A 19274-nucleotide genomic window follows, 5' to 3' on the forward strand; every position below is an offset into this window, starting at 1 on the left:
CCCTGCTGTGGCTGTGTTTGGGGCTCCTCTGTCCCTGCTGTGGCTGTTTGGGGCTCCTCTGTCCCAGCTGTGGCTGTGTTTGGGGCTCCTCTCTGTCCCTGCTGTGGCTGTTTGGGGCTCCTCTGTCCCTGCTGTGGCTGTGTTTGGGGCTCCTCTCTGTCCCTGCTGTGGCTGTGTTTGGGGCTCCTCTGTCCCTGCTGGCTGTGTTTGGGGCTCCTCTCTCCTTGCTGTGGCTGTGTTTGGGGCTCCTCTGTCCCTGCTGTGGCTGTGTTTGGGGTTCCTCTCTCCCTGCTGTGGCTGTGTTTGGGGCTCCTCTGTCCCTGCTGTGGCTGTGTTTGGGGCTCCTCTGTCCCTGCTGTGGCTGTTTGGGGCTCCTCTGTCCCTGCTGTGGCTGTGTTTGGGGCTCCTCTGTCCCTGCTGTGGCTGTGTTTGGGGCTCCTCTCTGCTCTGCTGTGGCTGTTTGGGGCTCCTCTCTCTCTGCTGTGGCTGTTTGGGGCTCCTCTGTCCCTGCTGGCTGTGTTTGGGGCTCCTCTGTCCCTGCTGGCTGTGTTTGGAGCTCCAGCCGTGCTCGGAGCCATCCATCTCCCGTCCCATCTGCAGTCGGTGCCGCAGCTCCGGAGCTCCGCTGCCGGCGGGGACGAGGCGCCCGGACGGAAACCTTTAGGAAATCGCATTATTGGCTTTTTTACAGCGCTGCAATTATTGCTGCAGCGGCTTGCTCTGCACACAGTGCTCCTTCTGGAGCTGCCAGGACATTCAGCATCCTGAATCCGAGCGGCTGGAGTGGGACCAGCCCCCTCAGCCCTGCCCCAGATCACGACATCCTGGCAGTGATTTCTCTCTTGTCTCCTCTGCCCACGGCAAAAACTGAACTTGTGACCCAGATGTGAGCAGCCTGTTATCTCGTTAGCCGGCCCTGCTTCCCCAGGAGCCTTTTATTAGCAGATAAACCCCCAAAATTCAGCCTGGGTCTCTGAGATGGGCTGGGAGATTCGCAGGTTAAACAGATATAAGAAGCACAGGTTTGCCCATAATTATTTTCCTGAATATCTGTCGATACTAATTAAAATTGTTTCCCATAATTAAATTTAAAACAGCAAGGGAGAGCAAGGGGTCGCTGAAATCCTTTTCTTTTGAATCACTCAGGGATAAAAGGGATTTCCAAATCAAATTAATAAAAAAATCCATTCCCATTTTCTCTCCTGCCTCCAAGAGAGGGACAGACTGTGGGGTGCTTTGGGGCTGCCCTCTGAGCCTGGCTGAAAATGGGGTTTAGGGGGGTGCTGGGGCTCAGGGCTGTGGGTCTGTAGGTGGCTGTAAGGAGAATTTAGTGTGTCCCCAAAACCCAGCACAGCCAGTGACACCCCAGGGCTGGATCAGGCAGGGAATGAGGAAAATCCCACACGTGCCAGGACAACAAGGACAGTGCTGCTCCTGCTCCCCTCCCTCCAAACAAACTGGTTTGGAGCTCTTGCCTGAAGCTGTGGCTCCTGCTTGCTTTAATGGATGCACAGTGTCATTCTTCTGCAGGACAGGGCTTTGGGCACAGCACTATCAGTATTTCCAAGCTTGGCTGGGGTGCCAGGAGGTGCTGGGGGCTGGAGGAGCCTTCTGCCTGTGCCTGGCCACTCCAGGACACCCCTCACACTCAGGGCATCTCCTGAGGCACCAAAACTGCAGGATTTTGTTTAGTCCTGAGCAGGAACATCCCACTGTCCCTGCAGAGCTCTGGGAAGCAGCTCTGAAAACTTGGCTGAGGCTCTGGGCAGTGACCTGAGCCCTCCCCAGCTCAGGCTTTCCCTGCCTGCAGACACAGGGCTTGGCAGCCAGAGCTGGACTCTGGGGAGAGGCTGCTGGGGACATCCCTGGGCTGCTGCAAGGTCACCAGGGCTGGGATGAGGTGAGCTGGGCAGGCAGGGCCGTGCCACGGCCGTGGGAGCTGCAAATCTGTGAGATCAGAAGAGAAAACAACAACCCACATCAATGCCTGCCCTCCCCAGGAGGGATTCAGGGACAAATCAGTGAGCTTGTCATTTTTATTTTGGAGGGAAGGAGGTGACAGCTGTGCCTGAGGGATAAAATCCAGCAGCTCCAGGGGTCTGGCATGACCCAGGTATCCCAGGGGGTGGAAAACCTCTGGCACAGAGCTCCTTGTGGTGGGGGAGCAACTCCTGGCCCTCCCCAAACCCCCTGGAACTGCTGGGCTTGGCCAAAGCAAGCTGTGCCTAAAGCCCAAAGCAGCCCAGCTCTGCCAGGCTGGGGTCTCCCAGGGCTGGAAAAGCAAGGAAAAGGAAGCTGAGGAACAGGGGGACCGTGAGCAGCTCACCCAAATTAGCCAGGCAAATGTACACCGTGCAGCTGGAGCCGGCAGACACGTGGGGATATCCGGAATATCTCAGGATTTGGAGCTGCCTGGGCTCCATTGCCATAGTCCCTCCATCCCAGAGCCTTTCTCAGGCCATGGGATGCTGGTGCTGGTGGCAGCTGGGGCTCCAGCACGTGGGGACAGAGGTCCTGCCCTCCCCGGCGCTGCCAGACATCACTGCCCTTAGCTGCTGTAATGGGTTTCTAAAATTAGCTGCACACTCTGCCCTTGGACTCCAGCAGGACATTTCTCAGTTGTTTAATATCAAAAGTCCAAAAAAAAAAAAAAAAAAAAAAGAGGAAGCAGAGCACAAAAGCCACTCAGTCAATGCATGGCTAAGTTTATTTTATCACTTGTCCAACAGAACTCGACATCTATTTTAAGTCATTTATGAGGAGTACAAGTGTGAATAGCTGCAGAAGTTTTGCAATTCCAAGACACCACATACAGCTGCTAAAAAAAGCAAATTTAACCTTCCCAACAAAGCCTTGAAAAGCAGCCCACCCTTCCCTGGATTGTGTTTCCCATCTACTGATTTCAGGCAGCCAAAGCTCATCTCCCCAGATCTGAAGTTGATTATTTTATGAAGAGGGCCCCAGCCATGGCAGCATCACCCCCTCACTGCATCCTGGGGTGCTTCCCTTCCATTTGGGCTCAGTTTTCCCTGTGCTGAGCAGGACAGGTGCAGGTTGGTCCCTTGGGGTTTATCCCTCCCTTCAATTTCTGAGTATTTTACATTTTGCTGTTGGCCACAGCTCCTATAAATAAACCCTGGCTGCCTGTGGCAGATGTGAGGCCTTTCCCTGCCTGCATGCTCTGTTAGAGGCCCTGGCTTCCCAGCAACGGGGATGGGGATGGATGTGAGTCTGCAATGAAATATTAATTGGGAGCAATGCTATTCTCCTGTCTACAGAGGGGAATTTTAATTGAGGACCACGTTAACAAGCTAATACCTTCCCTCACCATGTGGTCACAGCAGGAAGGGGGGGTTGCTGGGACCTGCTCTTTTTAATTGGAGCATCTCCTATCATCTCTGTCTCCCCAAATCAACCCAAATTAGCAGCCCAGTGTTCATCACCCAGCAAACCCCATCACCAGCAATTGCTTGATTTGACTTTGGGTTCCTAAGAGGCAGAAACATCCCAGCAAGGAGAGTCTGGAGCATCCCTGTGAGGTCAGGCCTGACCAGCAGCACCTCCCTTCATGACCTTTATGCCCTAACTATTCCCAAACTGAGGACTCCAGTTCAAGAAGGGCACCTGCCAGGAGATGCCCAGATCTGGAGCAAAATAGGAATCCTCAAATAGCCTGAAACACCTGAAAATGCAAGTTCAGGAGGCTGATTTTCCTCCCTGTTTCTGGCTGGATTTAGCCCACCCAGTGACAGGATGGGAGGGAGATGTGGATCTGGGAGGAGGGGTACCTCTGATCTTGCATTTTCCATGTGTTTGGTAAAGACTGAGCTGTCTGAGACATCAGGAAAGCATGGGAACTGCTGCAGCCCTTCCAGAGCTGGAAAATGATTCTCCCTTAGCTGAGATTTTTAATTCCAAGGGTGGAAGTAGTGGGGGATCATTGCCTTCATCCTACAAAGCAGAAAGCCAAGCTACAGTAAAGCAGGAGCAGGGGCAGCTCCTGCTGCAGGAGCCGTGTCCAGCTGTCACACGTCACCCAGCCACATGTTATCCATGTCCCCGTCCTTGTGGAACTTGTGCAGGTGGTCAGCATACCTGGGGAGAGGGCAGAGCCACATTACCCTGCAGCAAAGCCCCAAAATGCTCTCAGAGCCATTACCCTGCAGCAAAGCCCCCAGGTGCTCTGGCAGCTGAGCAGGAGCTGCTCTGATTCCAAGGGGTCATTCCTCGAGGATAAGCACCGTGCTCTGCTCCAGCCACGGGCAGCAGGGAGCTGGAGTCATGGCAGGGCTCTGACCCAGATCTCCAGGATCACTTTTGCCTTTCTCAGGGTTCCTGCTGGGCAAGCTCTGCCTGCAGGAAGGGGTTTGGAAAACACCCAACCCAACACAAGCGGTTCCTCTGTTCCGTGAACTTTTTCTCCTCCCTCCCTCATCGGGTTTAAAGCCCAATTAACTGGGCTTGTTTCCAGCACTGGGATGCCCCAAAAATCTGCTGCAGAGCACCAAGCCCTGCCCACCAAAGCAGCCCTGGGGCTGGCCCAGCCTGTCCCCACTCACTTCTTGGCGCAGAAGGCGGCGCAGTCCCGTCCCACGCTCTCGCTCCAGGCGGTTTTGTAGAGCACCTGCAGGGCAAGGAATGGGCTCAGCTCTGCTCCCTCCTCCATCCCAGCCCCTGCTCACTGGGCCAGCCTGGCCCTGCCATCCCACCCTGCACAGGGACTGGTGACAGCGGAGTGACAGGACAAAGGAATGGCTTCAAGCTGAGAGAGAGGTTTAGATCTGGTACCAGGGAGGAATTCTTCCCTGTGAGGTGGGCAGGCCCTGGCACAGGGTGCCCAGAGAAGCTGTGGCTGTCCCTGGATCCCTGGGAGTGTCCAAGGATGGGGCTTGGAGCACTCTGGGACAGTGGAAGGTGTCCCTGCCATGGCAGGGGTGGCACTGTAGGATCTTTAAGGTCCCATCCCACCCACCCTGTGATTCTGTGATCACCAGCGTGGGGAACCCCAGGGTGTTGCAGGGGTTGCCCTCAGGATGGTCAAGATGACCTTTCCAGTGGGTTATTTTTACTGGGACAGAGCTGCTGTGGCTGTGGTGGTTTGGGATAGGGCTGCACATGGATGGAGATGTATTTTTGGAACAGCTTAAGGAAGGTCAGTGCTTGGCTTGGCTCCTTTTACCTTCGTGCCTCTGTGTTTTCCTTGCAGAGCTGAGGTCTGAGGAGGCAGGAGGCAGTGCTGGGGTTTGGGAAGGGGGAGAAGCCCTCCCATCCCTGACTGATTTGTTAAAGCCTTGGGGATTTGTAAGCTGTTATCAGCAGGGAATCACCCAAACCACACACACACCCACCAGCAGCCTCCAAATCAGGGTTCACTGAAGTCTCCCAGGATCAGAGATGTCACTCCCACTGTGGGGATGGAGACACAGGAGCTTCCTCCAGTCCCCTGTGGCACACACAGTTCATCCCAGCCCAGGCAGTGCTGGATTTCAGGCTCTTTTTGTCTAGATGATGTAAGAGCACTCCAGCCATGTAATATTTATGAATTTTCCTTTTTTTTTTTCCTTTTTTTTTTTTTTTTTTTTTTTTTTTTGGGTTACAGCTTTAAAGTTTAATGATGTTTAACTTTTTATTTCCTTTGCTCTTTTCCTCACCAAAATAACTTTGAGAGCAGGACAGAAATATTGTTCTGATTTGGCTTTCATCTCGTTTCCTCGTTTAATTATTGATGATTTGTTTGGCTTTTTTTCTTCCTGAAATGACAAATAAACTCCCAGAAACTGTGCAAGGATACAGGAGGAGTCTGCACCATGACAAACTCCCAAGAGATTTGGGCTAGCTGAAGTCTCTATTTCTCCCAAACCTCTTCTTCTCTACTTTTCAACCCTAATGTAGAATTGGGGAAATTTGAAAACTAGGGAAAAACAGAGCTACACGTCAGGAGCATGGGGAGAGCCAGAGCTCATCCCTGGAGAGGCAGCAAATGAACTCCACTGAGCAGGAGGATAAAGATGCACCCAGGAATAGGATCCACATGGTCTGGAACCAGTAGTGTGGGCTCAGGGGCATGTATTAAATCCCTAAAATCACTTATGGTATTAGATTAGTAATAATTAACCAAAAGTTTGCTCCCCACTAAGCAGAAGGAACACACTAAACTCTGTGTGAGCACCCATGGCTGACCCCAGGAACAACATGAACACACACACAGCTTCCAGCTGCCCTTGGGCAAGCCTGTGCCCACCCAGGGTGGGATTTCCACCTGTGGAGCCCAGGGGGACATTCCTTGGCATGTCCATGTCCCTGCTCAGAGCCACTGGCACAGCAGGTGCAACGCTCCTGCTTGGCACAACATCTTAAACCAGCCCAGGCTGCCCCAGGAGGGGTGACAGTGGATGTTTCAGCTCAGTGCCAGCCCTGTGTCCCACACACTCACCAGGAACACGAGGCAGTGCAGGAACAGGGTGTAGAAGAAGGCCACGGTCCGAGCGGTCTTGTTGGACAGGATGAGCCGCCCCTGCAGCAAACAGATGGAAAATCCCCTTTTAATGTGGGTCACTGCAAACCAGCTCTCCTCAAATGGGCTTGGAGAGATCCTGGCCAGGGCTGGGAGCCTGATCCTGCCAGGCTGCAATACAGGATGTGGCCAGAAATGTGAATTCTGTCCGGGTGGGGCAGTGACCCTGATCTCCTGGCACATATTATCTGCTAATGGGCCATCTTTAAACCAGCTGGGCAATCATCTTTATCTCTTCCCCCACTGAAAGCTCTCCTGGGGGTTTATTCTGAGTTGCTTTAGCCCAGCTCTCTCCAGCAGCTCTCCTGCTCCTGCTGTGCCAGCCCTGTCTCAGTGCCTGCTCCTCAGAGAAACCCTGGCAGTGATCAAGCTTTGTTTTTAATTCCTGAGCTCAGACAACTTTGTGACTTGCAGTGTGCCCTCGCCACCTCCTGAGCAGGGCACTGGAGCCAAGGCTGTGTTGGTGCTCCCAGGCCCTGCTGTGCCCTTGCTCTGGCTCTGTGCTGCAAGCTTTGCTCTCCACCCTTGCACACCCTGTGCCACCCACAGGGCTGTCCAAGCTCACTGGGGACAGGATGAATCACCCTCCACCCCTATTTTGGAGAGACCACTGACCCCCAGCCAGGCCCTGCTGATGCCTGAGCCCTTTTGGCACATCCAAGAAAACCTTCATGCCCATCCCTTCAAAAGCACGAAAATGAGGAGCAGCAGAGGAGTGAGCCCTGCCTTCCTTCACAGCCACTCTTTATTGCTGCTGTAACCCAGGGACTCATTATGGACATAAGCACATTCCCCAAACTCCAGGCAGGCTTTCCAAAGCTGGCATTAAAACCCACAGATCTCCCACCAAACCCATTCTGGGCTGAAATCGTCTTTGCTATTCACGGCCACGGCGGAGGCTGCTGTAACAAACAAGATTATGTTCTTAAATATTCCCAAGGAATAACTCCCCTAAGTCAGTTTTTTTTTTTTTTTTCTTGTGTGAATGCCTTTCATTAATTCTCTGTGGTGCTGGCACGCCACACAATCCATATTCATGTTGGCATTTGCTTGGTTTTTATGCAAATAACAGCTCTGCCTTCATTGCAGGATATCTCTGTGTTCTGGGGCTGCTGCAGCCCCCAGTCCCACATTCACCTTCCTTTGCTGGAGAGCTGGGGGTTAACTCAGCCAAACCCCATCCTGAGCCTGCTGCTAACGCCATAAATTCCAGTATAAGTCAGATTTCCTCAATAACCACATTTTCAGCTCAGAAAGTTATCCCCTAAGAGGTGGCAGGCCAGGCTTGCAGCAGCAGCCACCTCCTGCTCAGGCAAGGACCCTCTGCTGCTGCAGACACCACCAGGATTTCCCCTGATGCTTTTTTGGAAGGAAGAGCCAGAGCAGGAAGGATCAGGGCTCGGGAAGGGGTTTTTATGGGGAATGCAATGAGGATGCTGTGTGGGGCAGAGATCTTCCCCGGAGTGCTGGACCCTCTGCAGCCCCTCACACTCCTCCTCCCCAGATGTGTGGGGTGCTGGGGCTCTCTGGAGGGGTCTCCTATGCAGGAGGCTTTGCCCCTGGCTGGGGGTGCAGCCCTGAGCCCCCCACCATGTCACAGACCAGAGGAGAGGTGCTTGGAATCATAGAATAGGATCAGAATTGTGTGGGTTGGAAAAGACCTCAAAATGAATCCAGCCATTCCCCCAGCACTGCCAAGCCCACCACTAAACCACGTCCCCAAGTGCCACATCTCCCTGTCCCTGAAACACCTCTGGGGATGGTGATGCCACCACTGCTCTGGGCAGCAAGGGAGGAAAGGGATTGCTCTAACCCAGATTCCAGCATGGCCCAGTGTGCTCTGATGGGCCCTTCCCACTGCCCAAGAGCCCCATTCCCTGGAAACCCCTCAGCTCCCCCCAGTGCTGGCAGAGCAGCCACTCACCATGCTCAGCGTGGCTTTATCCCAGGGACTGAGGCTCAGGTACTTCCTCTGCCGTTCCTACAAGGAATCCAAACAAGATTTTGATGCTCTGAGGGTTAATTTGGGGTTTGCAAAGCATGGAAGGAGCTGTGTGCCCCAGGAAGCTCCAATTTGCCCCCTGCCCTCGGCCATCATCTGGGCACAGATTTTATTTATTTTTTTGTTTGTTTTTGAAAGCAAACAGTGTTGGGTTCCATCAGAGGTGCCTGGATGTCATCAGGCAGAGGGGCTGATGCAGAGGGAGGTTTGGAGCCGTCCATACCTTCCTGCTGAAGGAGGAGAAGGGGTCCAGGCGCTCCTCGTACTGGGAGGAGTAGCGCTGCTCCGTGTCATCCCTGCTGCTGCCCTGGGGGAGCAAAGGCAGGGTCAGAGCCAGCAGGGACACCCAGCACAAGGACAGAACCCTCAGCCCCCCCGTTTGGAAGAAATGACCCCCAAAGGATGGAGCAGCACAGCCCAGAGCTGAGCCACGGGGCTGACAGCATCTGTCCCCTTCAGAAAGGAGAATTCCTTGAACAAAGTCCTTTCTCCACAGAGCTGTGGAATGGTTTGGGTTGGAAAGGACCTGGGGTTGTTACATCAGGGGAGACTCCCTGTGTCTCCCTGTTTTGGGCCTTTTCCATGAAATAATTGTCAGCTGTGTCATCCTCACACGGAGCTCACCTGGGCTAAATCAAATCCCACCCTGAATTCCTTTGCTGCTGGGCTGGGTAGGAGGGAGACAGTGTGTGGTTCAGGAGGAGGAAATCACTGCTCAAACATAGAGCTGTTGTAAGTTGGGAAAAGGGCAAGGAAAATGAAGAAAACTCCTTGAAAGAAGTGAAAGTTTTGGGTGGGTTCAGGCAGGATTTTATTCTTCTTATGGGGCAGAAGTTCCCTTCACATCCCGAGGATGCTCGTGCAGCTCCTCCTTCCTCCACCTCTGCAGGAGCTGCAGGCTGCTCCTCATTCCTGCCCAAATCCAGCCTGGAAACAGCCCCTGGTGCCCCAGCCCTGGGCACAGCCTGTGCAGGCTCTGGCTCCTTGCTCCAGCTCTGATTCCCTGTCCCAGCACTGCTGGTGCTCCCTGAGCCCTTCCTGGCCCTGTTCCTCCCTGCAGAGGGTTGCCCTGCCAGGCCCTGTTACACCTCTGTGTAAACCTTTAGTAACCCGACCCTGGGGTCACTGTGGGGAGAGCAGAGCCCGATTTAGGGGCGAGGAACCAGCCATGCAATGATCTTTTTGGGTATTTTTAACGTGTCACATGCCCCATTAGGGGGTGAATTATGCAATCCCTGCGCTGCTGCCATGGAGGGTTTTGCTCTTTAGCTCATGGCAATGGCATTCAGGGGTTGCCTTGTGGCAGAGGATAAACATGGAGATGATATTCAGCAGGAGAAAGGGGAAAAAATGTCAGAGGGGACGACCTGGCGTCATCAGGGAGACATAAAGGAAAGAACCAAATAAGGTCCCTCCCAGCTGCAGGAGTTTCCCACCAGCAAATGCTATTAAAAATATCCCTCAACAAAACAGACTTCAGACAGCAGCCAGGGGAAGGATGGCAGGGAATGGGTGTCCCCTCTGTGAGTGGCATTTCTGCATTTCTAAGGAAAGCTCCCAGGCAGCAGCCTGAGCCTCCTGCAAACCCCAGGGCTGACCCTCAGAGCGACACAGCACGGGCACAACAGGCTGCAGCTCAGTCTGGTCCCCCTTCCCAGCCTTCTCCTGGCAGTACTGGGATGATTTTGGGCTGGCTGCTTCTCTTTTGCTTGTCTCAGGGAGCAGCTCTCTCTGCTGGATCAGGAATGAGCACAAGGAACAGGATGATTTATTTTCCAGGCTGTGCTGCAGGGGTGTGTTGCAGGAGGTCCCAGTTTACCCTCTGGCAGCCTGCTCAGGCAGAATATCCAGGCTTGGCTGCTAGAGCACACATTGCCAGCAGTGAGCATCAGAGGGGCTGTGGCAGCTCTGTTAGGGAGGAAATTTGGCTTTGAAGATGTCAAAGACCCCTCAGCACAGCTCCAAACTGCCTGCCTGGCAGGGAGGTTGGGTCCTGCTCCTCTGGACAGGGCACTGCACCTTCCCCCCCAGAGTCATGCAAGCTGCATGTTGGAAATGTGCAGTGTCTGTGTGTGGGCACTGCTGAAGGCTCCTAGAGAACATAATCAGGTTTTTTTCCCCAGATTGTTGATCTTTCTTAGCCCCAGCCAGGATCTTCCCCAGGCTGGAAATCTTTCTCAGAGACAATACAAAGAAAAGTAGAAAGAAAACACAAATAAACAACCTGGTGTTGACCACCAAGTCATGTAAGTGTCTCGTGATATTTTGCAGATATGTTTTAGAAGTGTTACCTTCTTTGACCAATGAGTCTTTTCTACTTTGTTTTTATCAATCTCCCTTATATAAATGCCATAACTTTTCAATAAATCCCTTCTTCTTACTACTTAAAGGAAGTCATGGTGCTGATTCTTTGGCTGCTTCCCAGCCCCACAGCAACGTCCTGGGTGTGAGCCCAGCCCAGGATGGACAGACAGACGGACAGATGGACACTCACCCGGCCAGGATAGCTCTGCAGGAACTTGATCTTCTCGTAGAGTTTGATGTTGTCAGCTCTCAGGTTGTCCAGCTCGCTCTGCAGGGCGTGCACCGTGTGCTGCAGCATCCTGTTCTCCTGCAGGAGTGGGGACACTGGATCCAGCCAGGTCCAGTCCCTTCCCAGGAATTAACCCCCCTGGCTTTGAACTCACTGCTCCCTAATTAAAACTGTCCCAGCTGTGGCACACGGGGGCTCCCAGTCCTGCCCCATTTATCCCTCAGTGCCAAGGAAGGGGCTGAGGGGGCTTTGGGATGGGATGTGGCTCCCTCAGGAGGTGCTGACACAGCTGGGCAGCTTTGAAAAGGTTGTTTTGAGCTCTACTTCTATTTGTTATCCCAAAATGTAATCTCTGCTTTTTCCATGGCACCCCCCAAACTCTGTGCCAGGAGGCCAAGCAGAGGGGACACAGGGACAGAGGGACAGAGGGACACAGGGATACAGGAACAGAGGGACACAGGGATACAGGGACAGAGGGACACAGGGACACAGGGACAGAGACAGAGGAATACAGGGAGACAGGAACACAGAGACAGAAGGACAGAAGGACACAGGGACACAGGGACAGAGGGACACAGGGATACAGGGACAGAGGGACAGAGGGACACAGGGACAGAGACAGAGGAATACAGGGAGACAGGAACACAGAGACAGAAGGACAGAAGGACACAGGGACACAGGGACAGAGGGACACAGGGATACAGGGACAGAGGGACGCAGGGACACAGAGACAGAAGGACAGAGGGACAGAGGGACACAGGGACACAGGGATGCAGGGACAGAGGGACACAGGGATACAGGGACAGAGGAATACAGGGAGACAGGGACACAGAGACAGAAGGACAGAAGGGCACAGGGACACAGGGACAGAGGGACACAGGGATACAGGGACAGAGGGACAGAGAGACGCAGGGACACAGAGACAGAAGGACAGAAGGACACAGGGACAGAGGGACACAGGGACAAAGGGACACAGGGACACAGGGATACAGGGAAAGAGGAATACAGGGAGACAGGGACACAGGGACAGAAGGACAGAGGGACACAGGGACAGAGGGACACAGGGACAGAGGGACAGAGGGACACAGGGACACAGGGATACAGGGAAAGAGGAATACAGGGAGACAGGGACACAGGGACAGAAGGACAGAGGGACACAGGGACAGAGGGACAGAGGGACAGAGGGCACAGGGACACAGGGACAGAGGGACAGAGGGACACAGGGACACAGGGACAGAGGGACACAGGGACAGAGGGCACAGGGACACAGGGACAGAGGACACAGGGACACAGGGACACAGGACAGAGTGACACAGGGACAGAGGGACAGAGGGACACAGGGACACAGGGACAGAGGGACACAGGGACACAGGGACACAGGGACACAGGGACACAGGGGTCTGGAGCAGCACAGATGGGCTGGGCAGGCCTTGCTCCTGCTCCCAGCAGGGTGAATTGTCCTTTTTCTGGCTCAGACTTGCTGTGGCCCAGGGCAGGCTGAGCTGCAGCCCCAGCCCCTCCCAGCACACTCACCCCCTCCAGCTCCTGGTTCTTGGCCCGGAAGCGTTCCCTCTGGCTGGAGATGATGGAGAGCAGGGAGTCCATCTGCCCCTCGGGGAATGAGGAGCTGGGGGAGGGAGGCTGCCCTGTGGAGGAGGTTTGGCATGAGACAGGACCTGCTACATGTCCCCCATCCACCCCAGGATGCTCAAAGTGCTCCCACTGTGGGACCCTGGGGGCACCCAAATCAACCCCTGGGCACAGTTATTACAGCATGGACTGCTATTTATGGGTATTTTTTCATTTTTGAGGACTCATCCTCAAAGTGGACAGGAAAACCAATTGCATTATTTGCTGCAGCCCATTTTTTTCCTGACTCCAACCCACCTCCTCCCTGCCAGACTCTCTCCTCTGGCTTCTGCAGCATCTGCAGTACCAAAATAAAGCCCCAGGGCCACAATCCCCTCTCCCTACCCCAAGCCCTCACCCACCACCTGCTTGCTATGCCCAGGACCCCATTTTTTGTGTTGCCCCCCCATGATGGGGCTGTGTCCATCCCTCCCAGCTCTTCCTTCCTGGCAGTGACATTCACAGCCAAGGAGAAATGTGTCCCCAAGGCCATGACTCAACCACTGCACAGAGCAGTTATTCATAGAGCAGGATGGGTGGCTGCAGGTTGTTTAGCTTGGTGGGACTGTTGCTGTGATATTGTTTATCTTGTGTTTTCAAAACCCTTCAAAACAAACAAAAAACCCAAAGAAGCAAAAAAAAAAAAAAAAAAAAAAAAAAAAAGGAAAGGAAATGTTTTGTTTTTATTTTTTCCCCAGAAAAGTAAAGAGTTGTTTTTTTTTTGGTTTTTTTTTTTTTGTTTTTTTTTTTTAAATTAATTTTCTCCTGCAGACCTCAGCACAGGGGGTGATGTACAGGAAATGTTTCACTGGCTGGCTCTGGAGGGGTTTGGTGGGAAGAGCAGGAGGCAGAGCACAGAGCTCAGGGTTCAGCCTGGGTTCACCAGCCCAGCACAGAGCCAGTGCCTGCTGCACCCTTGGGAGGAGCCAAAAGATGGGCAAACCATGGCCAGTGTGGAGAACTGTCCCACTGAGAGACACAGAGCAGGTGAAGGCTCAGCAGCTCCTCACACTGCCACCCCTGCAGGGTGCCCACCCTGGGGTGTCCCAGCCCAGCTGGGCTCCCTCCTCTGTGCTGGGTTGATGTGGCCAGAAATGTGAATTCTGTCCCCATCTGTTAATCCAGGTGGGGCAGTGACCCTGATCTCCTGGCACACATTATCTGCTCATGGGCCATCTTTAAACCAGCTGGGCAATCATCTTTATCTTCCACAGCCCATCCTCCCTCCAGGAGATATCATCTGCTGCTGGCCCATTGAGTCCCAGGGCATGACTGATAAAATTCCACCATCCCACTGGGAGATGCTCCAGCCAGGGGAGCAGCCAAGCCTTTCCTACCCAGAGAAAAACTGAGATTTTGGACACCAAGGGACCTTCTTTCCACTGGATTCCAGAGGAAAGCCAGACCTTTCCACATCATCCCTGGAGCTTCAGAGGAAACTGCACCTTCTCCAGGAGCACTGCTCCAGCTGAACCACATCTGCCACTGCAGGAGGATGCAGCCACCATTGAATGGGACTGTGCCAACACCCTGACTGACTGAAGGTGTCAGCTTGGATTCTGACTCTGGCAGGGTTTGGGATTGTTCTTTGTAATACTGCATTTCTATTTGAATTTTCCTAGTAAAGAACTGTTATTCCTAATTCCCATATCTTTGCCTGAGAGCCCCTTAATTTCCAAACTATAATAATTTGGAGGGAGGGGGTTTACATTCTCCATTCCAAAGAGAAGCTCCTGCCTTTACTGGCAGACACCTGTCCCCAAACCAGGAGAGCTCTCACCATAGAACAGCGCCGTGGCCTCCTTGATGGGCTCAGGGATCCTCTCCAGGCTGGGGGCAGCTGCACCCTGGGCAGCACAAGCACAAGGGGTTAAACATTTCCCACCCACCCAAAGGTGCCAAGCAGCCCTGTGGTAATTCTGAACAAGTTTGGGCCACAGTGACTTGTCTAAACAAGACCAGGCCGTGCTCTGTATCATATGCACCAGCCAAACTATATTTAGCTGTTTTTCTCCATATTTTGCTACCTAGTTGTTTTTCTGCATATTTTGTTTCTTCACATGCTTAGCTGTTTTTCTGTATATTTCTTAGTTTAAACCAATGTTTATAACAAGTGCACAGAATAAGCCATTTTTAAGTGTTTTTCTGCAACCTGAAACCCTTCAAGTCCACTGAAACAGAAATTGTGCTAAATCGAGAGAGAAGGGGCTGAAAAACAGAATATTGAGATTGGAAAACCCAAGATAAAGGTGGGCAGTGAAGTTCTGGACAGCAACCAATCATTGCACCTGAGGGGCTCATGCAAAGCACATGAACAGCAGAGAAGCACCAATCAAAAAATGCAGAATCTCGTGAACAGTAGTCTTAAAATGTACAATTAAGGCTAAAAAGTAAATAATAAATCAGCTTCTACATAATCATATCAATTTGCTGTCCAGAAGTCCTGCTGCTCCTGCACAGCCCCTCCTGGATGCTGCTGCTGCACTCTGCAAGGACAAGGGCTGAGCCAGGGTGGGAAGGCTGGTGCTCAGCCCCAAACCTCCCAGCCAGGGGAGGGAAGGGCTGGAGGGCTCCTGGATGCCCCTGGAACCACCCCCTGCCCTGCCAGCACCTCCCCATTGCACAGGCAGGGTGCAGATCTCTGCTGGGTGAGTTATCAGAAAGAAAGAAAAGGAAGGAATAATAAAAAAAGGGAAATGGAGAGGAGGTGAGCACGCCCCCACGTGTGCAGGGTACCTCTGCATCTGGACGAGGCACAGCTGACAGGGCCTGGATGGTGCTGAGGTCCTGCTCCAGCTTGGCCACCAGCTCCTTCTGGCTGGCCAGGGTGGCCACAGCCTCGCTCAGCTGGATCTGCAGCTCGGCACAGCGCACTGCAAAACAGAGCCAGGGCTGCCGCGGGGACCAGCTGTGCCAGGGGGACACAGAGAGCTGGGAAACCCCCCTGAGCTCCAGAGCCAGCTCAGAGCACAGCCCTGCCCCCTCTGAGGGACCCACCAGCAATCCCTGCTCAGCACCAGGGTGGGCACAGTCCCAGCAAGGAGCAGTGCCATGTCCCAGTGCCATGTCCCAGTGCCATGTCCCAGTGCCACGTCCCAGTGCCACATCCCAGTGCCATGTCCCAGTGCCACGTCCCAGTGCCACATCCCAGTGCCACATCCCAGTGCCACATCCCAATGCCATGTCCCAGTGCCACATCCCAGTGCCACACCCCAGCTGCCTGCACTGGCAGGGCTGCTCCAAAGGCATCAGCCAGATATTTTTGGTGTCCCAAGGGTACCTGGCAGCATCCTGGTTGGGCAGAGGGGGCACCTGGGGAGGGTAAAGGGGAGCTGAGGCTGCCCTGGCTGTGGGAGAGGCACCCACAGGGCAGGTGGTGGAGTGGGGACACCCCAGGAGGGGCTCAGGTGGGACCCTCCTGCCCCAGGCACGGGGCCAGGCTGTGCAGCCCCCAGCACTCCTGCTCAGCCAATTTTCTACAAAGGATCCCTCTTCCCAGCTGCCCCCCAGAGTAAAACCCACACCCTAAACCACAACAGGCACTGCTGGAATGCTCCAGGAGCAAAACAAAAACCTCTCTTTCCCCTCACATAACCCCAGCCCAGATGTGAGGCAGAGCAGAGCTGCAGCTACAGAGGCACAGGCCCAGCACTGCAGGGCAAGCTCCATTGGCAAATCCAGCCCAAAGCTCTCCTGCAGCAGAAATCAACTTGTTTCACCTTTCTCCCTTGCTGCCAGCAGTGTCTGGGTGTCTCCCTGGCTGGAAAACCTGCTCAGCTCCAGGTTCAGAGCTGATTTTGCACTGCCAGCACCTCCACCATGGGGATGCAGGATCCATCCCTCTGTGCCTGGATTTCCAGGGGGGTGAAAGCTCCATCTGTTCTAGTCCCTCCCTGATAATTCCTGTTGTAATTATTGCCCTAAATTCCAGACAGCTGGAAGGCAAAAAAATTCCTCATTTATCAACAGCCAGGGAGCAAGAAGTGCAGGAGTGCCTGGGGCAGGCTGTCCTCAGAGCTCCTGCCCTCTCTAAGCCTCCAGACAAGGGTGCAAGGTGTGCTCAGCTCAGTTCCAGCTCTCCCAGTCTTGCCAGGCTGGGAAATGCTCCACACCCCCTGAAACCAGCAGTGGAGTGATGCCCTGGCCACAGGGCTGGACTGAGAGCAGCAGTGATGGAGGCTCACAGTGATGCCCAAAGTGACACTGCTTTCCCAGGAATCAGGGTCCTTGCTGGTGCAAATTTCCCTTTTTTTTTTTGGTAGATGTGGCACTTGGGGATGTGGTTTGTGGTGGGCTTGGCAGTGATGGGGTAATGATGACCTTTAAGGTCTTTTTCAGATTAAGAATAAGAAAGACAATTTTTGTGTTCCTGTAATAGAATCACAGAGTTGTTTGGGTTGGAAAGGAAATTAAAGTTCATCTCATCCCAGCCCCTGCCATGGGCAGGGACACCTTCCACCAGCCCAGGCTGCTCCAAGCCCTCTCCAACCTGGTCTTGAGCCCTTCCAGGGCTGGAGCAGCCACAGCTACTCTGGGCACCCTGTGCCAGGGCCTGCCCACCCTCATTGCAAAGAATTCCTTCCCATTTCCAATCTAAACTTAGATTGGATAAACTTGTTTCAGTTTAGAGCCATTTCCCTTCCCATGCTGTTCAGAAGGACCAGGCCTCACTGCAGGGAAGGAGAGGTGGCTCATGCCTTGAACACAACACATGGATTTATTTTTTCCCCCTCTGCATAATTACATTTTAGAGCCCCCAGTAGACGACTCAGGATTGAGCAGTAGTTGTGCTAAAGGCACATCCCACTGGAGGTCAGTATTTCTCCAGGAATGGGGAATCCCTGCCTGCTCCAAAACATGGGTGGCCTGATGCAAAATATTTGCATCAACAAGATTTGGAAAGAAGAAAACCTCTTCCCTAGGGTTAATTAATCAATTGGCTGTCTTTTAAAATAGCATTAACATGTATTTGGGAAGCTATTGCTGGCCAAACACGGGCTGGGGGCCCAGTTCTGCACAAGGCTCTGCTGAGCATCCTGCCCAGGGTTCACACAGGGGGGTTACCTGGGGCAGGACGTGTTCCCTGGCCTCCCACCCTGCCCAAAAACCCTCTGCAGGGCTGAGCTTTGGAGCAGAAGGAGACCCAGGCTCTGCATCTCTCTCTTAGATGATCCTTTGGGCTTCTGAGTTACATGGACTGAGTTTTTCAATTTAAGAGAAAAAAGGGTCACCAAAGAAACAGAGCTCTCAGTTTTAAAGGAATCTGCATCCTTCCTTCCCTCAGGTTTCACTTGGCCTTGGCCAGTCCCTTACAAACCATCCATGGAACCAGCAAAGGCTGGAGCCCTGTCAAACACACAGAGCTTCCCTCTCATCTCCCTGTGTCGTGCTCACAGCTGGTTTTTGGAGGGTTTGTTTAATCATGGCTTTCTCCTTTCCCAGGCAGTGACTCCTCACCTGCAGCAGCAGGAGCAGCTCTGCCAGGCTGCAGGGAGCTCAGCACTGAGGGCAGCAAAGGAACCTGCCTTTGTGTGCCTGGGCTGCTGAGCCCTGCCTCTGACCCCTCAGATGTGCAAATGCCTCAAAGGCTGGGAAGAGGAGCTACTGCAGAAGGGAATGGGACAAAGAAGGTGAAAGTGGGTTTTAAACCACATATCTTTAGCCTCAAACTCTGGCAGCTCTGGCTTTTAAAAAGCCAGGCCTGACATGGCCATGCCTGATGAAGAGAAGAGCAGAAGTGCAGGGACTCTCTGGCAGAAGCTCTGGTGCCCCCCTGGCACAGACAGGGCTGGTTTCCCCCCTGTCTGATGCACAGAAAATCAGAAGCTGAGACTGGGCTCTTCCCATCCCTGGAAATGCTCAAGGCCAGGCTGGATGAGCTCTGAGCAACCTGGTGCAGTGGAAGTTGTCCCTGCCCATGGCAGGGGGTTGGACTCGGTGAGTTAAAGGTTCCCTTCCAACCCAAACCATTTAATAGTTCTATGATATCTTGCCAAACACTGGATGAATACTCAGAAAGAGCCTCTGCTCCAAGAAAATGCTCTAAAGAATTGTCTCTTCTGGGAATTCTGTGTGCCCAAGGGCACAGCCATGGATGACACAGCCAAGGGATGAAAGTTCCTGGAAATAACATCAAGGATCTGCATGGACAGGCCATGTGGTGGGACACAAACACAGGGAAGGAACAAAACCCAAACTGAGAATGAAGGACTGACACGAGTCTCACACTTCTCTCACTGTGAACAGCCCTGTCAGTCTCTCACCATTCCAAGCTGCAGGTCAAATCCCTGAAGTGATTATTGAAGAGAAGATCCTGGAGCCCCAGCCCCAGGCTGGGGAGCAGATGCAGGGAGTGCCCCCAAGGCCACAGCCCTGAGCTGCCACAGAGCAGCAACTCTGACTCCTGAAACAAGCCCAGCAACTGGGCTCCCCTGGCAAATCACCCAAAATAAACAGCATCTGTTTTCACAGATGGAGAAAATTAAGACACACTAGCAAACTTAGTTTGAAGTTATAAGGCCAGACATAAATAAATGAGAGGCAGTCTTTCCATAAGATGGTGGCTTGATTACTGAGGATACAGACAGATGAAGAAA

At 53.3% G+C, this 19274-nt stretch overlaps 1 protein-coding gene across 1 annotated transcript in view; it reads right to left on the reverse strand.

Annotated features, from left to right (window-relative positions):
- Positions 1–2689: 2689 nt before the first annotated feature.
- Positions 2690–19274, reverse strand: part of CUX1 (cut like homeobox 1) — a 263931-nt gene continuing 247346 nt past the window's right edge. The window contains exons 15-23 of the mRNA XM_056506370.1: positions 15415–15551; positions 14459–14525; positions 12583–12695; positions 11011–11127; positions 8740–8823; positions 8439–8495; positions 6434–6514; positions 4560–4624; positions 2690–4095 (exon numbers count right to left, since the gene is read on the reverse strand). Coding sequence (XP_056362345.1) covers positions 4026–4095; positions 4560–4624; positions 6434–6514; positions 8439–8495; positions 8740–8823; positions 11011–11127; positions 12583–12695; positions 14459–14525; positions 15415–15551 — 791 coding nt within the window. The 3' untranslated portion in view covers positions 2690–4025. The remainder of the gene's footprint in view (positions 4096–4559; positions 4625–6433; positions 6515–8438; positions 8496–8739; positions 8824–11010; positions 11128–12582; positions 12696–14458; positions 14526–15414; positions 15552–19274) is intronic.

This window comes from Oenanthe melanoleuca, chromosome 19, assembly GCF_029582105.1.
Source record: "Oenanthe melanoleuca isolate GR-GAL-2019-014 chromosome 19, OMel1.0, whole genome shotgun sequence".
Lineage (NCBI taxonomy): Eukaryota > Metazoa > Chordata > Aves > Passeriformes > Muscicapidae > Oenanthe > Oenanthe melanoleuca.